This window comes from Mobula birostris, chromosome 7, assembly GCF_030028105.1.
Source record: "Mobula birostris isolate sMobBir1 chromosome 7, sMobBir1.hap1, whole genome shotgun sequence".
In the NCBI taxonomy this organism is placed as follows: Eukaryota; Metazoa; Chordata; class Chondrichthyes; order Myliobatiformes; family Myliobatidae; genus Mobula; species Mobula birostris.
In genome coordinates, this window is record NC_092376.1 from 116,160,422 (window position 1) to 116,185,203 (window position 24,782).

General features: G+C 41.1%; 1 protein-coding gene across 4 annotated transcripts in view; it reads right to left on the reverse strand.

The window, feature by feature from the left end:
* Positions 1 to 24,782, reverse strand: part of rab24 (RAB24, member RAS oncogene family) — a 66,074-nt gene that overhangs the window by 36,674 nt on the left and 4,618 nt on the right. The window contains exons 2-4 of one of the 4 annotated variants that reach the window (XM_072263661.1): positions 18,962 to 19,090; positions 5,705 to 5,765; positions 1,885 to 2,102 (exon numbers count right to left, since the gene is read on the reverse strand). In XM_072263661.1, the coding sequence (XP_072119762.1) occupies positions 1,885 to 2,102; positions 5,705 to 5,729 (243 nt within the window). In that variant the 5' untranslated portion in view covers positions 5,730 to 5,765; positions 18,962 to 19,090. The remainder of the gene's footprint in view (positions 1 to 1,884; positions 2,103 to 5,704; positions 5,766 to 18,961; positions 19,091 to 24,782) is intronic. The other 3 variants (XM_072263662.1, XM_072263664.1, XM_072263663.1) reach the window with 3 other exon arrangements.

Genomic DNA, 24,782 nt, shown 5'->3' on the forward strand with positions numbered 1-24,782 from the left:
AGTAGATGGTTAGCTCTCTGACTGGAGGTCTGTGACAGTTATTATGCCACAGAGATCGGTGCTGGGATCGTTGCTGTTTGTCATCTATACTAACGACCTACATGATATTGTGGCAAACTGGATCAGCAAATTTGTGGATGAAACCCAAGATTGTGGGCGTAGTGGACAGTGAGGAAGGCTTTCAAAGCTTGCAGCGGGATCTGGACCAGCTAGAAAAATGGCAGATGAACTTTAAAGCAAACTAGTGTGAGACATTGCACTTTGGGAGGATAAACCAGAGTAGGACCTGCACATTGAACAGTAGGGCATTGAGGAGCACAGTAGGATAAAGAGATCTGGGAATACAGGCCCATAATTACTTGAAAGTGGCGTCAACAGATAGATGGGGTCATAAAAAGAGCTTTTGACACATTGGCCTTCATAAATCAAAGTAATGAGGAAAGGTGTTGAAACAGTATGTTATTTTGAAATTGTATAGAATATTGCTGAGGCCTAATTTGCAGTACTGTGTGCATTTCTAGTCACCTACCTGCAGAAGATATCAATAAGATTGAAAAAGTGCAGAGAAAATTTATAAGGATGTTGCTGAGACTTGGGGACCAGAGATACAGAAAAGGTTGACTAGTTTGCGACTTCATTCCTTGAAGCAAAGGAGAATAAGGGGAGACTTGCTAGAGTTATACAAAATTATGAGGGGTGTAGACAGGGTCAATGCAAGAAGGCTTTTTCCTTCTTTTTGCCTTTGGGCAAGACTAAAACTAGAGGTCATGGGTTAAGGTGAAAAGTGAAATATTTAAGAGGAACATGAAGGGTTAACCATTCAGAGAATGGCGAGTGTGTGGAACGAGATGCCAGCAGAAGTAGTGGATGTGGGTTCAGTGGTACATTTAAGAGAAGCTTGGATAAGTACATGGATGGAGGGGTATGGAGGTCTATGTTCCAGGTGCATGACAATGTAAATAGATGCAATAATAGTTCAACATGGACTAGATGGGCTGTAGTGCTCTATAATTCTAATAGTGGGGAACTACTGCAACATCACAGCCCACTGCTTTTCTCACATCACACAAAGTAAAACTACCACCCAAAGTTAACCACATTGTCCGGATTTCCATGTTTATATAGTATTTGATATTGTAGCTGACACACTATTTGAATAAGAGAGTAAACAGTCTCAATAACTTTACTGCAGCATGTCTGCAAAGAAACATGCCCACTGTAAAATGCTGCATGTACTCTTATTTAAACAAGTCACTTATTGAAGAAGTGAAAACAGTTGATGTGATTAAAAGCATATGGCTTTTCTTAGTTTATGACCATTTTTTCATCTGTTCCTGCTGCTTTAGGATTATAGTAGTTATAAAATCAGACTACCACGTATGAGTAGCAAACTCTTCTCTGTAATGGCAGAACTTATCACCAATAATTCACAGGATATGTAGTTACAGGAACATTAAAACCACAAAGAAAATTTGGCTGTTTTAACTAGAGTAATAACACATTTAAATTCTCTGAATATTGCAAGAGGGAAAATGATGCAAATCTACTAAGCGAACATAAAGTGTTTTCAATATGAAAAGTATTTATTACTGAAATGTCTATATGGGACTGTAATTCTAAAAATTCAAAAATCCCATTATAGCAGGTATTTTATAAATGTTTATATAAGTAGACAAGTGACTTTGCATTTTGTATACATTTTCAAATAGTCATTCCATTACTTAGTTGTTAATTTCTCTATTTAACATTACATGCTAATCAGCTACATGCTGGGTATTTATTCAGTCTCAACAACCAAATACTACAAACAAGATCAATCGAATAATGCACGCTCATTTCCTATTGAAAAAGCCTTAAACACCATTGAGTTAGAATTGTACTCACATTCTGATATGGGCCATTGAGAAAACGATTATGAACGTATCTCTCCACCAGACTAGTCTTTCCTACAAACTCCTTTCCCAGCATTACCACCTTCACATCAACCCTCTGTCCACTCATTCTGTGGTTTCTGCTGCCTGCAATGTGTGTCAGATGCAATAGTAGAACCTTATTTTCACCATTCACAACAACAACGTTGTTATCAACAGGAATGGCTTCACCTAAAGAGAAAGAAATAGAACAGTTAAATTAGAAGCATCTTTCTGAGCATATGAAGCAATGCGATAAGCAATTAATTCCCAAGTCCCCACATGTAAAACATCATACTCCAGATTTACCTCTGATATCTTTCTAATGCTAATCCTGCTTGGCAAGCACAGAATCATGAAATCTTTTAGAAAGAAAGGAAGTATCAACAGTTCTTGATTTTAACCACATCCCTTCAAAATCAGTTCCCGCTTTCTGCTAACCAAAAGTTACCAGAGAAAAAGAAGCAGGTTTGATAAGAAAATGTTTGTTCATTTGGGGAGGGTTTAATCTAGATTTTCAGGGGGGTGGGAACTGAAGTGAAAAGGCAAAGGATGGGGAGGTTGGAGCACAAGTAGAGACAGCTTGTAGAGACCGTGAGAGGAAGGATAGACAAATGTTTGAGCAAAGGTGCACTCAGCCTGGTGGTTTGAGATGTCTGTTTTAATGCAAGGAGTATCATAAACAAGGCTGATGAATTTAAGAGAATGGATCAATACGTGGAACTATGATGTTGTGGGCATTACAGAGACTTTGATGTCTCAGCAGCAGGAATGGCTGCTGAGTGTGCCAGGCTTTAGATGTTTCAAAAAGAACAGACAGGGAGGCAAAAGCAGTGGGGGCATGGCATTGCTAATTAGGAATAATGTCACAGCTGCAGAAAAGGAGGAAGTCATGGAGGGATGTTCTACTGAGTCAGAGTGGGTAGAAGTCAGAAACAGGAAAGGGGCTACTGTGTGTTTTTTTAATGCCCCCCCCCCAACAGTAACAGGGATATCAAGGAGCAGATAGGAAGGCACATTCTGGAGTGGTGCAATAATAATAGGGCTGTTGTGATGAGATTTTAATTTTCCTAATATTGATTGGCGTCTCCTTAGTGCAAGGGGTTTAGGTGGGGTGAAGTTTGTTAAGTGTATTCAGGAAGGTTTCCTGATATAGATAAGCCAACTAGAGGAGAGGCTGTACTTGATTTGGTATAGGGAAATGAACCTGGTCAGGTGTCAGATCTCTTGGTGGGAGAGCAATTTGGATGTAGTGACCACAACTCTATCTCCGTCACCATAGCGCGGGAGAGGGATAAGAGCAGAAAATCTGGGAAAACATTTAATTGGGGTGGGATGAAATATGATGCTATTAGGCAGGAACTTGGAAGCAGCTGTCCTCAGGGAAATACACAGCAGAAATGTGACAAATGTTCAGGGAACATTTGCATGGTGTTCTGCATAGGTATGTTCCATTGCCACAGGGAAAGGATGGTAGGGTTAAAGAACCATGGGTACAAAGAATGTAGAACATCCAGTTAAGAAGAAAAGAAAAGCTTTGGAAAGGTTCAAGAAACTAGGTACAGCTCTAGAAAATTACAAGGCTGCTAGGAAGGAGTTTAAGAATGGAGTTAGGAGAGCCAGAAGGGGCTATGAGAAGGCCTTGGAGAGCAGGATTAAGGAAAACCCCAAGGCATTCTACAAGCATGTGAAGAGCAAGAGGATGAGCTGTGTGAGAATAGGACCAATCAGGTGTGATAGTGGAAACGTGTGCATGGAGTTGGAGGAGGTAGCAGAGGTACTTAATGAATACTTTGCTTCAGTATTCACCAGGGAAAAGGACCTTGGCAATTGTAGGGATGACTTACAGCAGACTGAAACACTTGAGCATATAGACATTAAGAAAGAGGATGTGCTGGGGCTTTTGAAAAGCATTAAGTTGGATAAGTCACCGGGACCAGATGAGATGTACCCCATGCTACTGTGAGAAGCGAAGGAGGAGATTGCTGAGCCTCTTGTGATGATCTTTGCATCATTAATAGGGACAGGAGAAGTACCAGAGGATTGGAGGGTTGCAAATGTTGTTCCCTCATTCAAGAAAGGGAGTACAGATAACCAAAGAAATTATAGACCGGTGAGTCTGACTTCAGTGGTGAGCAAGTTGTTGGAGAAGATCCCGTGAGGCAGAATTTATGAGCATTTGGAGAGACATAATCTGATTAGGGATAGTCAGCATGGCTTTGTCAAGGGCAGGTTGTGCCTTACAAGCCTGACTGAGTTCTTTGAGGATGTAACAAAACACATTGATGAGGGTAGAGCAGTGGATGTAGTGTATTGTTAAAGTTGAATCTGAATAAAACTCGGGAGACCAGATTCTTATAGTTACCACAGTTTATTGCGCAGCCTCCTGCAGGAGTTTGAGACCCAATTGCCAAAGGGAAGGCAAGTAAGTACTGCCACCATCCGACAAGTGGACCTTCTCCCTCAGGTTACAGCCGTATATTTATACATAGTAAGCCCCATACATTACTGTTGCAAGATGTTATTTGAACTGGATTTCACTAAGACATTTGATAAGGTTCCCAATGCAAGGCTCCTTCAGAAAGTAAGGAGGCATGGGATCTAAGGAGACCTTGCTTTGTGGATCCAGAATTGGCTTGCCCACAGGCAGCAAAGGTTGGTTGTAGATGGTTCGTATTCTGCATGGAGGTCGGTAACCAGTGATGTTTTGCAGGAGTCTGTTCTGGGACCCGTCCTCTTTGTGATTTTTATAAATTACCTTGGTGAAGAAGTAGAAGGATGGGTTATTAAGTTTGCTGATGGCACAAAGGTTGGGGGAGTTGTGGATAGTCTGGAGGGTTGTCAGAAGTTACAGCAGGATATCGATAGGATGGAGAACTGGGCCGAGAAGTGGTAGATGGACTGCAACACAGATAAGTGTGAAGCCGTTCATCTTAGTAGGTCAAAATTGAAGACAGAATATAATGTAATGGTGAGACTCTTGGCAGTGTGGAGGATCTGAGAGATCTTGGGGTCCATGTCCATAGGACACTCAAAAGCTGCTGAGCAGGTTGACAGTGTTATTAAGAAGGTGTATGGTGTGTTGGCATTCATCAACTGTGGGACTGAGTTCAAGAGCCATGAGGTAATGTTACAGCTATACAAAGCCTTAGTCAGACTCCTTTTGGAGTATTGTGTTCAGTTCTGGTTACCTCACCACAGGAAGGATACAGATACTACAGAGAGAGTGCAAAGGAGATTTACAGGGATGTTGCCTGAATTGGAGGGTGTGTCTTAATGAGAATAGGTGGAGTGAACTTGGCCTTTTCTCCTTGGAGCGTCAGAAGATGAGAGGTGACCTGATAGAGGTGTAGAAGATGATGAGGGACACTGATCGTGTGGATACCCAGAGGCTTTTTCCCACGGCTGAAATGGCTAACACAAGGGGGCATAGTTTTAAGGTGCTTGGAAATAGGTACAGAGGGATGTCAGGGGTAAGTTTTTCCACAGAGAGTGTGGTGGGTGCGTGGAATGCACAGCCGGTAGCGGTGGTGGAAGTGGGTACAACAGGGTCTTTTAAGAGCCTCTTAGGTAGGTACATGGAGCTTAGAAAAATAGAGGGCTATGTGCTAGGGGAACTCTAGGCAGTTTCTAGAGTAGGTTACATGGTCGGCACAACACTGTGGGCCGAAGGGCTTTTAATGTGCTGTAGATTTCTATGTTCTAGGTTCAAACAAAATAAAGCTTAACTCATTAAAAATTTAGAATACAATTTGCTTAATTGCCTCAACGTATTTTCCCTAGTCTACCATTACCTTTATCAGATATCACTTTAATCATAACGATTCTGCAACAGCCCCTGCTTTATGTCTTAACCTACAAAACATAGCAAGAGAACAGACAATAGGATGCAAACTAGATTATTTCAAGAACATACAATTCATTTCAATGAAACTTCTTTCTGCCATCTTTTGATTACAGTAGTAGTACAGTGTTGACATTCACACCATGCTCACAACAGATTGATTACAATCTTAATTTACATAAATCAGACTCTGATCTCATCATTTACAATTACAATCTCAGAGCTGGATCAAACCCAGAAGCTCACCCTACAGTCCAAAGTGGATTTATTATCAAAGTACATACGTAAGTCATGATATACTACCCCGACAAACTGTGCAAATGCAAAAAGGGGTGGGGGGGGGGGAGGGAATAATAAACAAATAATACTAAGGATATGATTATAGAGTTAGTCAGAATGTAGGATTTAGATCGGTTACAGAGCCTGATGTTTAAGGAGTAGTAACTGTTCCTGAACCAAATGGGATAACTTCACTAACCCCATCTTTGAAATGTTCCCACAACCAACGGACTCACTTTCCAGGCACCTACATCTCATGTTCTCGATATTTATTGCTTATTTATTTATGTAATGCCCTGATTAACATTTTTACAGCTTTGCTGCTGTAGATAGTTCATTTTAGCAGTTAATAGACAATAGGTGCAGGAGTAGGCCATTCGGCCCTTCGAGCTAGCACCACCATTCACTGTGATCATGGCTGATCATCCACAATCAGTATCCAGTTCCTGCCTTATCCCCATAACCTTTGATTCCACTATCCTTAACAGCTCTATCCATCTCTTTCTTGGAAGTATCCAAAGACTTGGCCTCCACAGCCTTCTGGGGCACAGCATTTCATATATCCATCACTCTCCGGGTGAAAAAGTTTTTCCTCAATTCCATTCTAAATGGCCTACCCCTTATTCTTAAACTGTGGCCTCTGGTTCTGGACTCACCCATCAGCGGGAACATGCTTCCTGCCTCCAGCGTGTCCAATCCCTTAATAATCTTATATGTTTCAATCAGATCCCCTCTCAGCCTTCTAAATTCCAGAGTACACAAGCCCAGTCGCTCCAATCTTTCGACATATGACAGTCCCACCATCCCAGGAATTAACCTTGTGAATCTATGCTGCACTCCCTCAATAGCAAGAATGTCCTTCCTCAAATTTGGAGACCAAAACTGCACACACTACTCCAGGTGTGGGCTCACCAGGGCCCTGTACAGCTGCAGAAGGACCTCTTTGCTCTTATACTCAATTCCCCTCGTTATGAAGGCCAGCATGTCATTAGCTTTCTTCACAGCCTGCTGTACTTGCATGCTTGCTTTCAGTGGCTGATGTACAAGAACACCTAGATCTTGTTGTATTTCCCCTTTTCCTAACTTGACTCCATTTAGATAATAATCTGCCTTCCTGTTCTTACCACCCAAGTGGATAACCTCACATTTATCCACATTAAACTGCATCTGCCATGCATCTGCCCACTCACCCAGCCTGTCCAAGTCACCCTGCATTCTCATAACATAGTCATAGTCGTACTTTATTGATCCCGGGGGAAATTGATTTTTGTTACAGTTGCACCATAATTAAATAGTAATAAACCATAAATAATTAAATAGTAATATGTAAATTATGCCAGGAAATAAGTCCAGGACCAGCCTATTGGCTCAGGGTGTCTGACCCTCCAAGGGAGGAGTTGTAAAGTTTGATGGCCACAGGCAGGAATGACTTCCTATGACGCTCTGTGTTGCATCTCGGTGGAATGAGTCTCTGGCTGAATGTACTCCTGTGCCCAACCAGTACATTATGTAGTGGATGGGAGACATTGTCCAAGATGGCGTGCAACTTGGACAGCATCCTCTTTTCAGACACCACCGTCAGAGAGTCCAGTTCTATCCCACAACATCACTGGCCTTACGAATGAGTTTGTTGATTCTGTTGGTGTTTGCTACCCTCAGCCTGCTGTCCCTCACATTTCACACTGCCACCCAGCTTTGTGTCATCCGCAAATTTGCTAATGTCACTTTTAATTCCCTCATCTAAATCATTAATATATATTGTAAACAGCTGCGGTCCCAGCACTGAACCCTGTGGTACCCCACTGGTCACCGCCTGCCATTCCGAAAGGGACCCATTAATCACTACTGTTTGTTTTCTGTCAGCCAGCCATTTTCAATCCATGTTAGTACTCTGTCTCCAATACCATGTGCCCTAATTTTGCCCACTAATCTCCTATGTGGGACTTTATCAAAGGCTTTCTGAAAGTCCAGGTACACTACATCCACTGGCTCTCCCTTGTCCATTTTCACAGTTACATCCTCAAAAAATTCCAGAAGATTAGTCAAGCACGATTTCCCCTTTGCAAATCCATGCTGACTCGGACCGATCCCTTACTGCTATCCAGATGTGTCGTAACTTCATCTTTTATAATTGACTCCAGCATCTTTCCCATCACTGACGTCAGGCTAACCAGTCTATAATTCCCTGTTTTCCCTCTTCCTCCCTTCTTGAAGAGAGGGACAACATTAGCCACCCTCCAATCCACAGGAACTGATCCTGAATCTATAGAACATTGGAAAATGATTACCAATGCGTCCATGATTTCTAAAGCCACCTCCTTAAATACCCTGGGATGCAGACCATCAGGTCCCGGGGACTTATCAGCCTTCAGACCCAATAGTCTATCCAACACCATTTTCTGCCTAATATAAATTTCCTTCAGTTCATCCATTACCCTAGGTTCTTTAGCCACTATTATATCTGGGAGATTGTTTGTGTCTTCCCTAGTGAAGACAGATCCAAAGTACCTGTTCAACTCGTCTGCCATTTTCTTGTTCCCCATAATAAATTCACCCGTTTCTGTCCTCAAGGGCCCAATTTTGGTCTTAACTATTTTTTTCCTTTTCACATACCTAAAGAAGCTTTTATTATCCTCCTTTATATTCTTGGCTAGTTTACTTTCATACCTCATTTTTTCTCCACGTATTGCCTTTTTAGTTACTTTCTGTTGCTCTTTAAAAGTTTCCCAATCCTCTGGCTTCCCACTCGTCTTTGCTATGTTATACTTCTTCTCTTTTATTTTTATACTGTCCGTTACTTCCCTTGTCAGCCACGGCCTGCCCTTACTCCCCTTAGGATCTTTCTTCCTCTTTGGAACTAACTGATCCTGCACCTTCCGCATTATTCCCAGAAATACTTGCCATTGCTGTTCCACTGTCATCCCTGTGAGGGTATTGTTCCATTGAACTTTGGCCAGCTCCTCCCTCATAGCACCATAGTTCCCTTTGTTCAACTGTAATACTGACACTTCCGAGTTTCCCTTCTCCCGCTCAAATTGTAGATTAAAACTTATCATATTATGGTCACTACCTCCTAATGGCTCCTTTACCTGGAGGTCCCTAATCAAATCCGGTTCATTGCACAACACTAAATATAGAATTGCGTTCTCTCTGGTACGCTCCAGTACAAGCTGTTCTAAGAATCCATCTCGGAGGGACTCCACAAACTCCCTTTCTTGGGGTCCAGTACCAACCTGATTCCTCCAGTCTACCTGCATGTTGAAATCCCCCATAACAACTGTAGCATTACCTTTGCGACATGCCAATTTTAACTCTTGATTCAACTTACACCCTACATCCAGACTACTGTTTGGGGGCCTGTAGATAACTCCCATTACTGTCTTTCTACCCTTAGAATTTCTCAGTTCTATCCATACTGACTCTACATCTCCTGATTCTATGTCCCCCCATCATTCCTCACCAACAGAGCCACCTCACCAACAGAGCCACCCCGCCCCCTCTGCCCATCAGTCTGTCCTTTCGATGGGACGTATATCCTTGAATATTCATTTCCCAGGTCCTGTCCACTTGAAGTCATGTCTCTGTTATTCCCACAACATCATACTTACTAATTTCCAACTGTGCCTCATCTACTTTATTTCTTATACTCCGTGCATTCATATATAATACTTTTAATTAATTACTCCCCTCACCTCCCATATCAATTCCTATTTCACTTGGCCATACTGTATGATCCCTTCTTGAGCTTTCTGCTCTGTTGATTCTGCTGTCTTTCTTAACTTTTCTTATTCTCACTTTCCCTTTATCTCTATTCTTATATTTCCAGTTTGTCCCCTCCCCCCCCACTACATAGTTTAAACACACCTGTGTTGCAGAGGCAAACCTGCCTGCCAGAATGCTGGTGCCCCACTTATTAAGGTGCAACCCGTCCCTTTCGTACAATTCATCCTTACCCCAAAACATACCCCAATGGTCCAAGAATGTAAATCCTTGCTTCCCGCACCAGTTCCTCAGCCACACATTCAGATCCATTATCTTCCCTGTTCTTGCCCACTCCAGCACGAGGAACTAGAAGCAAACCGGAGGTAACCACCCTGGAAGTCCTGCTTTTCAGCATTCTCCCGAGTTCTCTGAAGTCACGCTGTAGAATGTCTTTCCTCTTCTTCCTCACGTCATTTGTGCCGACATGCACCACCACTTCCGGATGTTCACCTTCACTCTTGAGGATTCCCTGCAATCGGTCCGTGACATCCTGGATCCCGGCACCAGGGAGGCAACACACCATCCTTAAATCTCGCCTGTTGCCACAGAAACCCTTTTATGTACCTCTCACTATGGAGTCCCCTACTACCACAGCTCTGCCTGACGTCTGTCTCCTTGGCTTTGCTTCAGCGCCAATTGTTGACTCGCAGACCTGACCGCCTCTCAGGCTGGCATCATCTTCTGTCCCGACAGCTTCCATGAGGGTGAACCTGTTTATGAGAGGCACATCCCCCAGGGTCTCCTGTACTTCAAGCATCCTTTCCTTGCTCATTGTCGCCCCCCGTCTCTTTTCCAGTATCCTCGGTGTAACGACCTCGCTGTAGGTCCTGTCCAGAAAACTCTCGTTTTCCCGGATGAACCTAAAGTCATCCAGTTGCCTCTCCAGTGCTGCAACACGGTCCTTCAGAAACTGAAACTGGACACATTTTCCACAGGTGTAGGAGCCAGAGGCACTATCAGTGTCCCTGACCTCCCACATCATGCACACAGCACACTGAATCAGCCTAGCGGTCATCTCTTCATCACTTCTCACCCTCTCCAACTGTGGCATAGTCTCCTCTCTCAACCTTCTCGCCGAAGACTCTCCAGGGGTCCTCACTTGGAGTGAAGCTCGTCCTCAGCCTCTGCTCGCCGAAGCCTCTCAAGCCAAAGCCTTCCTACTCTGTCTCCCTCTATTCTGTCACCCGCTCCGTCAAACTGCTCTCTTTTAAATACTCCTGCTGACTCATGGACTGACTTGCACGCGCTTGCGCAGTCCTGTCCCGATCAACCGCCGAGAAAAATGTAAGAGTAGTCCGTTCTGCTTTCAGCCTGTTTGGGTTTGAGCTAAAATAACAGGATTACCTCTTAGGAATGTGGTGTCAACCAATTAGGATGGTGGAAATGGGAGAAGGTTCTAGAAAACACCGGGCGGACAGGGTTTTGTAAGGGATACTGGTGTGGGTCAAGATCTTTTTTGGCGAGAGCTGGGAGAAGACAGGAGGGAAGATGGCTGAGGATGCCGTCCCTGTTGCACAAGGTGCTTTCTGCAGATGAATGGCTTCAAGGATGAACGACAAATACTTGTGTGGAAGTGCTTGTTTGTTCGAGATGGATTTCAAGTGACATTTGGAAGGTGGTGTATGCTTTCACGCAGACCACTAGTTACTGACAACTTCAAGATCAGCTCCAACTTATGTGCACATTTGACTGTTTGGTTATAATGGGCCCTTTTAGTTTTTTTTCTTTCTTTTCTTTAATAACTCTTTGGTTAAGATAACATTCATAAATATACTTTCTTTATATTTGTATGCAGTGTACGATCTGTTATTTCTTGCCGACAGACAATTGCAGGGGGGCAGTAAATCACACAGCATCCACACAAACCGGGGTTTGGGTGGGCAAGACATTCTACCCTCACAGGTTTGGTGGGACCAAAGTTGTATGCACCCTAGACGTACAGAGCCTGAGAAAGGTGGACTTCTCGCCATGAAGTCCAGTGGCTGTTAACGAGGGGCTAACGAGTCGCATTTCCAGAGACGACTAGTAAAAAGAGGTTTCAGTCCTGACGAAGGATTCTGGCCCGAAACGTTGACTGATTGTTTCCATAGATGCTGCCCAACCTGCTGCGTTCCTCCAGCGTGTTGTGAGTGTTGCTTTGACCCCAGCATCTGCAAATTATTTTGTGTTTAAAAAGAGGTTTCATTGTGGGGGCTATCATCCAGGATTGAATTGTTTAATGCTGTGTGATTGCCCTAAGAGTTGATGAAATGGGTTTGTGTTTAAGCCTGTGTTAAACTATTGTCCAGGAAAGTGATTAAGATATGTGGTTATGGACGCTGCAGGAATTAAGTGTTGGTGTGATTTAAAGAGATTGCCTGTAACTAATGCATGTGTTCTGAGTGGGGTGAATATTCGCAGCCCAGATGAACTGTTGATTGGGGTTTTAAGTAACATTGAAGTATGAGGGAAAGTTACCGATCATGGAGCAGCAGTCTGACCAAATGGCAGGGAAAGATGTGGTATTAGTTCAGACTAGTGCTGACACAATGAGAGTGGATCTGTCTGTTACCATTGGGGTCCGGGGAGAGACGATCCATACTTTCAGAGAAAAGGGGAGGGTAGGCGAGGATGCCCAGTGGGAAGTTGATTTTCCCACAGCTGAGGGCGGAGACTTTAAAGAAAAGTTGCTCTTGTTTCTGCCGAGTAAGGGGAAGGAGTTGTCTGACAGGCCTAATGCATTCTTTAGTTGTTGATTTAAACTGAGCTGCTTTTGGCAGTTTCTTCACTGGTTGATAAATGCAGAAGTATATCTCTGGAGACCCAAAGCTATTGTAGGCTGGGAGTATTCTCTGGGGTCAAGCCCACACCCGATGGGGAAGAAGAATATGAGGCCTGTTGAGCAGACATCTCAGTTACTGGATGAATGGCAGTGCTCAGATAATATGAGACTGGTAGAGAGTTTACAGGGTCTGGCGGCTGATATAGTGAGGTTACTCAAGGCAGAAGTTTCATTAGACAAGTCAGCTAATTATCTACAAGCTCTGGAAGATGCTTTGGCATTACAGGGAAGTGCAGCCAATCTTATGGATGAAGTTTAGGCACACATTCCAGGAGGAAGGAGAGAAGTTGTCTGCCTACATTTTCAGGTTGGAGAAGCTGAAATATTATTATTGGATAATATTATTTCAACTTTTTGTATTTGCACAGTTTGTTGTCTTCTGCACTCTGGTTAAACACCCCAGTTAAACACCCTAGTTGGGTGATTATAGTTATTATTCTATAGATTTATTGAGTATGCCCACAAGAAAATGAATCTCAGAGATATATACGGAGACGCATGTAATTTGATTTGAACTTTGGATTCCAGATTGGAAAGTTCCCAAATGCATTACCATACTTGACTACAATCGGCAGTTTATCCGACTATCAGACCAATAGAGACCAAGCTACACTAAAGTCCAACCCAATTTTGATTCCCACTCTCTCCCTGGATCTAAGATCTAGGCATTGCTGGCTGGATTTATCTTCTTGAATAGCAATTCTTCTGAACAAAGGAACTCCCAGTATTTTTGGGAAGGGAGTTCTAGGGTTTACAACCAGTGATTATCAAAGGATGATGATATATTGTGTGTCCAAGTCAGGACTGGTGTGGAATTTGGAGGGGTACCTGCACCTGCTGCCCTTCCGTAGAGTTGCAGGTTTCAAAGGTGCTGTCACACGAACCCAGATGAGTGACTGCAGTGCATTTTAGGATGATATCTGCAATAGCCTCAGTGCAGTGTCTCTTTCTACAAGACTAGCAGTTAGGTCCTTCAAGGAATTGGAAACCGGCTGGTTACCACTGGGAAGAGGCAACTGAGGAGGACATGTACTTTTTCTCCATGACAGGTTACAGGGAGGCCCCTATTTCAGAATCAGGTTTATTATCACTAGCATGTGACATGAAATTTGTTAACTTACCAGCAGCAGTTCAATGCAACACATAATCGAGCGGAGAAAAAAATAATAATAATAAACAAACAGGTAAATCAATTACATATATTGAATAGATTAAAAAATGTGCAAAAACAGAAATACTGTAAGTGAGGTAGTGTCCAAAGATTCAATATCCATTTAGGAACTGGATGGCAGAAGGGAAGAAGCTGTTCCTGAATTGCTGAGTGTGCGCCTTCAGGCTTCTGTACCTCCTACCTGATGGTAACAGTGAGAAATGGGCATGTCCTGGGCGCTGGAGGTCCTTAATAATGGACGCTGTCTTTCTGAGACGCCGCTCCCTAAAGGTGTCCTGGGTACTTTGTAGGCTAGTACCCAAGACGGAGCTGAACAGATTTACAACTCTCTGCAGCTTCTTTTGGTCCTATGCAGTAGCTCCTCCATACCAGACAGTGATGCAGCCTGTCAGAATGCTCTCTGCAATACAACTAAAGAAGTTTTTGAGTGTATTTGTTGACAAGCCAAATCTTTTTGAACTCCTAATAAAGTACAGCCACTGTCTTGCCTTCTTTATAACTACATCGATATGTTGGGACCAGGTTAGATCCTCAGAGATCTTGATACCCAGGAACTTGAAGCTACTCACTCTCTCCACTTCTGATCCTTCTATGAGGAGTGGTATGCGTTTCTTCATCTTACGCTTCCTGAATCAGCTCTTTCGTCTTACTGATGTTGAATGCCAGGTTGCTGCTGCGGTACTCCACTAGTTGGCATATCTCACTCCTGTACGCCCTCTAGTCACCACCTGAGATTCTACCGATAATGGTTGTATAATTAATGGAGTATGATTTGCCACCTTTCTAGCAGATGCCTCAATTACTGTGTCTCTGAAGTCCCTCAGATTAACAATGTCTTCCATTATTAAGATGAAGATGCAAGTGTACCTGAACTTCATTCTGCCAAGTTTTGGAAATTCAGCAGAAATACCCATCTGTACTCAGGGCTACAACAAATTGGAGCAAATTGTTGCTTTGGAATAGATTCAAGGCCTCTAGCCTCATGAACAGAGCACTTCAAACTGCTTCTTCAAACAAATAGTGATTGCCTTACTGTTCTTTAGTAACAAACTCTGTCCTTGCCTTTTTGTGGAGTGGGGCCTTGGATAATTGGTCTATTTTTTGATGGAGCTGTTGTGGTCATTAATGAGAAACTGAATCTCCTGGCACTCCATCCACTTGTCTGTCCTTTAGGTTTTTTTTGTGGGACCTCAGCCTTCAGCTCCCTGTAGAGCTGTTTGCTTTTCCTTGGGGTGGGTTTGGAGGTGTTTCCAGCTCAGCATTACCTTGCAATATGATTAATCAGCTTCTGGTCTTCCTAATTATTCTCATCAAACTATACCAGAAGGTTTCTAATAGAAAAGCCAGCAGTCTCTTCAATGGAACTCATTTTGGTAAATTCCAAGGTAGTCAAAATAACATGAATTTTACGCAGCTCCTTTTGTCAGGGATTATCAGATTGGTTGTGAAACACTAACTGAGAAGAGCTTTCATTGCAAGGTCCTTGAGATTTTCAACATTGATCTCCTTGCAGCAGCATTTCTGCTGATGTTGTTGTTTAGGGTCCAGGCTGACAGAGATGAAGTGAATCAAGTGATGGTCAGCCCAATCAACCATCTGTACCAACTCATAATCCCTCAACATGAAGCTATTTATGGTTGCATGCTGCAAGACCTTGGTAATATTAAACCATGAGCTGTTAAGTAACAAAGAACATTCAAGCCACAAAAGTTGCAAACAAAATACCATCTCGTTGACATTCAATAGCACTGCAGACACCCAGTACCTCACTTTCAATTTCCTCGGGGTTACCAGAGGCTCATCTAGATCAGTGATATTATTGCAGTAGCTGCAAAGCGCAAATCAAAAACTGGATATTGTACAGAAATGTAGTAAAACATACTTGATATATCTAGATGAGTGCAGTTCCGAATCAAAGAGTTCGCAGGCAAAGCAGTCTATGACGAGTACACTACCCACTAATGCAAACCACTAACACGAGTGGACAGAGAGCGCACCATTCCATCTATAAGCTTAATCGACTTCAAAAGTTCCTCCCATATCTTTTATGTTGACAACAGACAATAATAGCTTCAAATGCACAGGAACAAGCACCAGTAGATTCCCCTCCAAGTTGCATACCACCTTAATTGTGGTTGGGTCCAAATCCTGGAAATCCTTATCCAATACAGATTGCCTTCATTAGAAGGACTACGGTAGTTCATCACCCACCTTCTCAAAAAGAATTAGGGATGGGCTATACATCTTTCTATGATAGGGTGACCAGAGTTGAATGCAATACTCTATATGCGGCCTAACCAGAGTTTATTATGCTGCAACATAATTGCCTGAATTTTTAACTCAATATCTTAACCAATAAAGGCCATCTTTATCAACCTATGCAGCCACTTTCAGGGAGCCATGAACTTGGGACTCTCTCTGTAGATTCCTCTGTACATCAACACTGCCATTAACTCTGAAATGCCCCTTTACGCTTGTTCTCCCAAAGCGCAACACTTCATATCTGACAGGTTTTAACTCCATATGCCATTTCTTTGCCGATATCTGCAAATGTTCTATATCCTGCTGTATCATTTTAGCAATCTTCCACAATATCCACAATACCATCATCTTTGCATTGTGTGTGAATTTACTAATTCACCCAACAGGTTTTTCACCCAAAATCATAATCACATACAGAAGTCCCAGTATGAATCCCTGTGGAACACCACTAGACGCAGACCTTCAGTCAAAATATCTCCCATTGATGAATACACTCCGTCATCTAAGGGCAAGCCAATTTTGAATCCAAAGGCTAATTCAACATGGACCCCATGCAATTTCATCTTCTGGATGAGCCTAGCACAAGGAACCTAGACATCTTACTAAAATTCATGTAGACAACATCAACAGTTCTATGTTTATCAACCCCTTGAAAAACTCAATAGCTAGTAAGAATTGACTTGTCCCACAAAAAAACATGCTGACTGTTCCTAATTAGGCCGTGGTTTTCTAAAGCTCATAAATCCTATTCCGAAGATTCCTTTGAAATAGCTTCCCTACACTGATCTGAGATTCACCAATTTCTGGTTACCAGGATTATCTCTATTTACTTCTTGAAAAACAGAACAATATTAACTACTCGCTAGTACTCTGGGACCTCACCTGAGGCTAGAGAGGACACAAATATATTGGTCAAGGCTCCAGAAATCTCATCACATGCCTCCCTCAGTAACCTGGAGTATATCCCATGTGGCCTGGGGACTTATTCACCTTAACATTCTTCAAGCTATCCAATACTACCTCCTTTATCTCAAAATGCCCTAGCATTTTAAGATGCTGTACACCATAATTTCACCATCGTCCATGTCATTCTCATTGGAATCAAAGGTAGTGACAAATCAGCATATAGGAGGAAGATTGAAAATCTTGTTGAGGTGTGCCAAAGTAAATGACATATACATACTTTGATAAGTATTGACACATAGTATGCTTTCCTGCCCATGTCTTCCACCAGCTCCTATATCCTTTAGTGGTTCTACCCTCTTGCAAAGTATCCACTTGTTCTTGATGTATAGAATGCCCTGGAGTTCTCTTTAATCCTATTTGCTAAAAGGTTTTCATGATTCCTCCAGGCTCTCCTAATTCCTTACTGGACTTCTTTTCTAGTTTCCCAAACCTTAATTACATTCCCTTATTGACTAAATTCACCACCTTTCTCATAATCCAAGATTCCCTTATTTTCTGTAATTGCCTTCTTTTTTACTGGAACAAAATTGTCCCGTCTCCATGCAGTTGATCTCTAAAATACTCTCTACAAAAAATATAGACTTGCAAAAAAAAAACCTGATGTTCCCATTAACTCTCTCTACTTCCTGCCTAACACTCTTGCAATTTGCCCTGCCCCAATTTAATACTTTCATACTTATCCTTATCCATAGTGACCTTAATTCTTAAAGAGTAGTGATGATTCCTTAATAAATGTAGATGTGGTCAATGGTTGGGAAGGTTTACTCATGATGGACTAGGCGTATCCACTACTTTTTGTAGGATTTTCTGTTCAAGGGCATTGGTGTTTCCATACTAAGCTGTGATGCAGCCAATCAATATACTCTCCACTTCTATAAAAATTCATCAGAGTTTTAGATGTCATGCTGAATCTCCACATACTCCTAAAGTAGAGGTGCTGCCATGCTTTGCTGGTAATTGCACTTATGTGCTGGGCCCAGGACAGTTCCTCCAAAATAATAACACCAAGGAATTTAAAGTTGCTAACCCTCTCCACTTCTGATGAGAATGGACTTCTGGCTTCCTTCACCTGAAGTCAATAATCAGCCCCTTGGTCTTGCTGACATTGAGTAAGAGGTCACTGTTATGGCACCACTCAGCCAGATTTTCAATCTCCCTCCTATAAGCTGATTCACCACAACCTTTCATTCGGTCTACAACAATGGTGTCATCTGCAAACTTGAATATGGCATTGGAGCTGTTTAGCCACACAGTTATAAGTGTAAAGTGAGTTGGCCGGGGGACTAGACAGCAGACAGCCTTGTGCTACCTCTGTGCTGAGGAAGGTTGTGGAGGAAATGTTGTTGCTAATTCAAACTGATTGGGGTCTGCACGTGAGAAAATCAAGGATCCAATTGCACAAGGAAGTATTGAGGCCAAGGACTTGGAGCTTATTGATCAGCTTTGAGGGGAGAATGGTATTGAATGCTGAGCTGTAGTTGATAAAGAGTATTCTGTTGTCTGCATCTTTGCTGTCCAGATGTTCCAGGGTTGGGTGAAGAGCCAATGAGATGGCATCTGCTGATGCTCTGGTTGGCAAATGGCAGCAAATCTAAGTTGCTTTTCAAGAAGGAGTTGATATGGTTCATCACCAATCTCTCAAAACACTTCATCACTGTGGATGCAAGTGCTACCAGGTGATAGTCATTGATGCAGTTCTTCTTGGGCATTAGTATAATTGAAACCTGCTTGAAGCAGATGTGTACCACACACTGCCAAAGCGAGAGGTTAATGATTTCAGTGAACACTCCAACCAGTCGATCAACACAGATGTTTAATATTTGGTCAGGTATCCCATCTGGCCAGGATACTTTTCATAGGTTCACCCTCCTGAATGCTGTCCGCCCGTCAGCCTCAGAGACTAAAATTATAGGATCATTGGGAGATTGTACCTGGATGTTACATACCTCACGGATATCCTGTGATTGTCTTATGAGGATGATGTAATGGTCTTGCAGAGGTCACATGATGTAATTTTCCCGCCAATGTGAGGTCACGTGATGACCTGTTCTCACCAGGTATATAAGTGTAGACCCCTGGTGACGCAGTTAGTTTTCAGTTAGATCGTTAGTCAAATACTCTGCTACGCTGCTTATTAATCTCATGATGCAGTATAGCTTTAAAACGGAGTTTTACTTTCCTTTTCTTTTTTAAATCTTTTTATTGAATAAGTATACAAAAAGGTAAGCCATATAGGCACTAATACACTGTTAGAATATAATAAAATTACAGGAGATATTAATACCAAAAAAATGATACAATGTAATTTAAACATAACATACCAAGGTAACATAATAGTATACTAATTTTAATATATATATCAATAGAGAAAAGGAAAAAAAAAAACCCAAAAAAAACCCACCGTGCAACTAACTAAAAGCAAAGCAAAGCAATGGGCTAACTTGAAACCAAACAGAGTTAAAAAAACTTAAAATCACGTTCTCAATCCCGACCTCCATTAAAAACAGTAAAAAAAAACAAGAAGGGTATATATTACATTAAATGAAAATATTGAATAAAAGATCTCCAGGTCTGTTCAAATTTAAATGAGGAATCATAAAGATTGCTTTTAATTTTCTCCAAATTCAAGCATAATATTGCCTGAGAAAACCAAAAAAAGGTAGTTGGAGCATTAAGCTCTTTCCAATGTTGTAAGATACATCTTTTCGCCATTAAAGTAAGAAATGCAATCATTCTACGGGCTGAAGGAGAAAGATTACTGGAAATTTTAGGTAGTCCAAAGATAGCAGTAATAGGGTGAGGAGAGATATCTATATTCAATACCTTGGAGATAATATTAAAAATGTCTCTCCAAAAAGTTTCCAGAGTAGGACAAGACCAAAACATATGAGTTAAAGAGGCTATCTGCCCCGGACATCTATCACAAAAAGGATTAATATGAGAATAAAAGCGAGCTAATTTATCTTTGGACATATGTGCTCTATGAACAACTTTAAATTGAATTAGGGAATGTTTAGCACATATAGAGGAAGTATTGACTAATTGTAAAATCTGCCCCCAGTCATCCACGGAAATAATAGATCCCAATTCTTGTTCCCAATCTGACCTAATCTTATCAAATGGAGCTTTCCTAAGTTTCATAATAATATTATAAATCATAGCCGATGCACCTTTCTGACATGGATTAAGGTTAATTATAGTATCTAAAATGTATGTAGCAGGAAGCATTGGAAAGGAAGAAAGTATAGTTGTTAGGAAATTTCTAACTTGTAGATATCTAAAAAAATGTATTCTTGATAAATTATACTTATTAGATAATTGTTCAAAAGACATAAGGGAACCATCTAAAAATAAATCCCAAAACCGTGAAACACCCTTAGTCTTCCAAATTTGAAAAGCACGATCCGTAAAAGAGGGAGGAAAAAATATGTTACCTAAAATAGGAATCGCTAGCCCAAATTGGTTAAGATCAAAAAATTTTCTGAATTGAAACCAAATACGTATTAACTATTGGGTTAGATACCTGTTTAAGGCGTTTCAAATCAAAAGGAAGAGAGGAACCTAAAATAGAGCCAAGTGTATAACCCTGAACAGATTGTAATTCCAATGCTACCCATTTAGGAATGGATAGTATATCCTGGTCAAGTAACCAAAATTTTATATGTCGAATATTAATTGCCCAATAATAAAATCTAAAGTTAGGTAATGCTAAACCTCCATCTCTCTTAGCTTTCTGTAAATGTATTTTACCCAGTCTCGGGTTTATATTTTGCCAAATAAATGAAGAAATTTTGGAGTCAACTTTATCAAAAAAAGATTTTGGAACAAAAATTGGTAATGCCTGAAATATATATAAAAATTTTGGCAAAAAAAAATCTTAACTGCATTAATACGACCAATCAAAGTTAAATATAAAGGAAACCATTTAGATGAAAGTTGAATAATGTGGTCAATTAAGGGTAAAAAGTTAATCTTAAATAAACTTTGTATTTACAAGTAATTTTAATCCCAAGATATGAAAAATAATTATTAATCAATTTAAATGGAAAGTTATGATATAAGGGAAGTTGTTTATTAATCGGGAAAAGTTCACTCTTACTAAGATTTAATTTATAACCTGAAAAAAGACCAAATTGTGCTAATAGCTCTAAAACAGCAGGGATGGATTTTTGGGGATTAGAAATATATGAGTAAGTCATCAGCATAGAGTGATATTTTATGGGACTTTAAGCCCCGAGTTATCCCAGTAATATTTGGAGATTCTCGAATGGCAATTGCAAGAGGTTCTAATGCAATATCAAATAATAAAGGACTGAGAGGACAACCTTGTCGAGTACCACGAAAAAGAGGGAAAAAAGGTGATCTTAAAGAGTTAGTACGGACCGAGGCCACAGGAGAATGATATAACAGTTTAATCCAGGATATAAATTTCGAGCTAAAATTAACGCAACAAGGAGGATTGACGATAGGCTCGACCCACGAACCCAGAAAGGGAACAGAACAAATAAGAGATACCGGGAAGAAGAACGCAACCAATACTTCAATAATGTACATAGCCCAAGAAGAAAGAAACTAAAACGTGAAGCCCCTCCCACCACCCCCCACCCCATGACCCCAAGGCTAAATCTAACGCAGACCAGCCCGAAAGAAGCAAGCACTAAAACTACCCCCATGACTTCCGGTATACGCTCCCTAAAAAAAGTGTAAATATAAAAAAGATCAGCTAATTATAAAACAGTAAAAGAATAAAAAAAGGTAACTCAATTAAAACACTTAATATAACAGAGTAAAAGCCAGAAAACATAAAAAAACCGCAACAAACCCCAGACCCTATGAGTAAACAAAACAAAAGAAAATGAGATTATTAACATAAACTAGTTATAAAAACCTACAAAACAAAGTAGATTTAAAAACTACAAAATTTAAGGCCACAAAGGAAATACGTAAAATGACGGTGAGGAAATAACCACCCAGAATCCCCTGGGAAAAAGAAAGGAATGACGCAGTTAGAAAGAAAGTTTAGCAACCATATTAATAATCAAAAATAAACTTTTCTGCCCATATAAGGCAAAAAAAAATTAAGACTGACAAATTCACAACCTCCGATCAACGGAGATAGTTAAAAATTACGATTAAGATGTTGAAGGTGAAAATTGATCCAGATAACTCTGGGCATCCGATGGAGATTCAAAAAACAGAGAGCTCCATCCGACATACGAATCCTTAGACGTGCAGGGTAAAGCAGCGCTGGTTTTAAATCCATCTTGTAGAGTTCCGACATCACAGATCTGTAACGAACCCGTTGATCCCGAATTGGTTTACTGAAATCCTCCACGAATCGGAACTTAAGATCCAAAAAATCAATGTAACCTTTAGATCGAATGAAACGAAACAGTTTCTCCTTGTCTTGAAAGTAATGAAAACGTAAAATGACATGTTGAGGTTTATCTGACCTAAGCGAGTATGATGGAACTCTGTGAACACGATCCAATAACGGTGGTTGGTCAGGAAATACAGTAGGAAATGCATCTTTTAAAAGTTGAGAAAAATACTTCATAGGGTTATCAGATTCAACAGCTTCACGCACCCCAATCATTCAAAGATTCTGCCGTCGCATTCTGGATTCTAAGTCAGAGTTTTTAAAGGTCAGAAAGTCGAGTTTCTTCTTCATTACATTAATTGTTTCTTCGATTTTTTCCATCTTGAGCTCACTTTGTTGCGTGGATTTTTGAAGATCATATATAGCCGACTGATGTTCCGTAATAGATATTTGTATCTTCTCGATTGAATCGGCAATTTTCTGGAAATTAATTGAAATTTCCTCACGAATCAGCTCCGTAATAGAGGTTGAAATTTCCCTTTGAATTAGCTCCGATATAGCTTTCAAAGTCACCGGTGGTTCAGTCAGAGGGAAATCGGTACCTTTCGGTCTACCCGGAGGTTTGCCGTCCTTCCCGTTTTTTCCATTCTTAGACATAGCAGACCTTAAAAACATCCGATTATCGAAGAGCCCAATTTGTTTCAAAGTATTGTAAAAGTAGATGCCTTAATGGTTAATTAAAATATAGCTGATCATAAGAAGAAAAACTCAGAGGTAATGGAGCGAGTCAAGAACGCGACTTCACTCCATGAACGCTACCGGAAGTCCCCGAGTTTTACTTTCTATTGTAAGGTACAGAAGTGTTGGGCCGGCAGTTTCACCAATAGCTGCCAGATTTGTTGATGTACCTTTTCAGTAATATTGGAAAGTGAAGACGGGAACCTGAAGGAGTTGTTCAACCGTTTTGGAGAGAAACGACTATTATTGAATTTGTTCAAGTAAGATTGATCTGCATGAGATAACCTCTGCTAAAAGCAGCAGAAAAGGTTGTGGAGTATCTAGTCTATGGAGGAAAAAGGTCAGTGCCTTTAAACCATTTTATTTCCGTCGTCATGAATCCTGTGGACAAGGCAGGTTCCGGCTGGGATCGACAGTAACGTTGAGTCTTCGAGGAATTCTTTACTTCAGGAAAGTCTCTCCTAATTGACTGTATAAATCTCTTGGCCTTTCAAATTTACCATTCTAAGAACTGTGTTTGAATTTACCACTTTAAGACTGCTTTCGCATTTACCGCTTTAAGAACTAGTACTGAGCGGCAGTTTACTTCCGGTTAAGGTTTTTGTTTGTTTCTTTTTACTAATTTTGAGCAGAGTTTAATAAATGTTTATGTTTATAAAACCTGACTCATTTCTATATTCATTGTTGCCGGTCACGTAACACTGGATCTTTTGTAACTTTCTTGGTTACCAGACCTGAATGCCCATGATGTGGTTCTCAGTAGACTGTGGAGCTCATGGTTCATCTAATGCTACCAATTGGGGAAACTGAATGATTTATGGGGACACACTCGTCTACAGCTGTTTTAATAAAGTCCGTTAAATCATGGTATATTCATTCAGATCCACAGATGAGTCCTTGAACATAGCCCAGTGCGCTGACTTGAAGCAATCCTAAAGCCACTCCCCTGACTCCTGCAACCACCTTTTTGTTGTCCTAATCTCTGGAGCTTTGTTCTTTGGTCTCCGCCTATATGCAGGTAGGACAGCCAAGTGATCCGATTTACCAAAATACAGCCAGGGCATGAAAAAGTAGGCATTTATCTTAATATAACAGTGGTCTAGTGTGTTGGGGCCTCTGGTGTTATAGGTTATATCCTGATGGTAGTTGGGCAAGGTTTTCTTAAAAGTTTGAGAGTACATACCTCTCACCTCGTTTCAAGTTTCAACCACCAAGTGCAAAAATATGCTCCTCAAATCTCCTTTTCTGCCTTTACTTAATATCCTCAGGTCACAGAAACCTCTGCCAAGGGGGTAAGTGCCAATCTAGACCCCTTATAATTCTGTACACCAAAGAAAACAAATCCAGCCTATCCAGTCTCTCTTCCTAGCCAAAATCCCTCACCTCTGGCAAAGTCCTGGTAAATTTCCCTTCTACCACCTCCAGTTAAGTCACATCCTTCCTGTAAGGTGTGCAGTCGTGGTTCTCTAGCTATGGCCTAAATAATGATTATGGCATTATGGCTACAAAAGCTTGAAAGTACATATCACCAGCCTCAAGGTCAGCTTCTACCCCACTGTTATAAGACGACTGCATTTTATTATTGGGATACATTGTGGAATAGGTCCTTCCAGCCGTGCCACCAGCAATCCCTCATTTTAATCCTAGCTTAATCGTGGGAAAATTTACGATGATTAATTAACCTACCAACTGGTACGTCTTTAGACTGT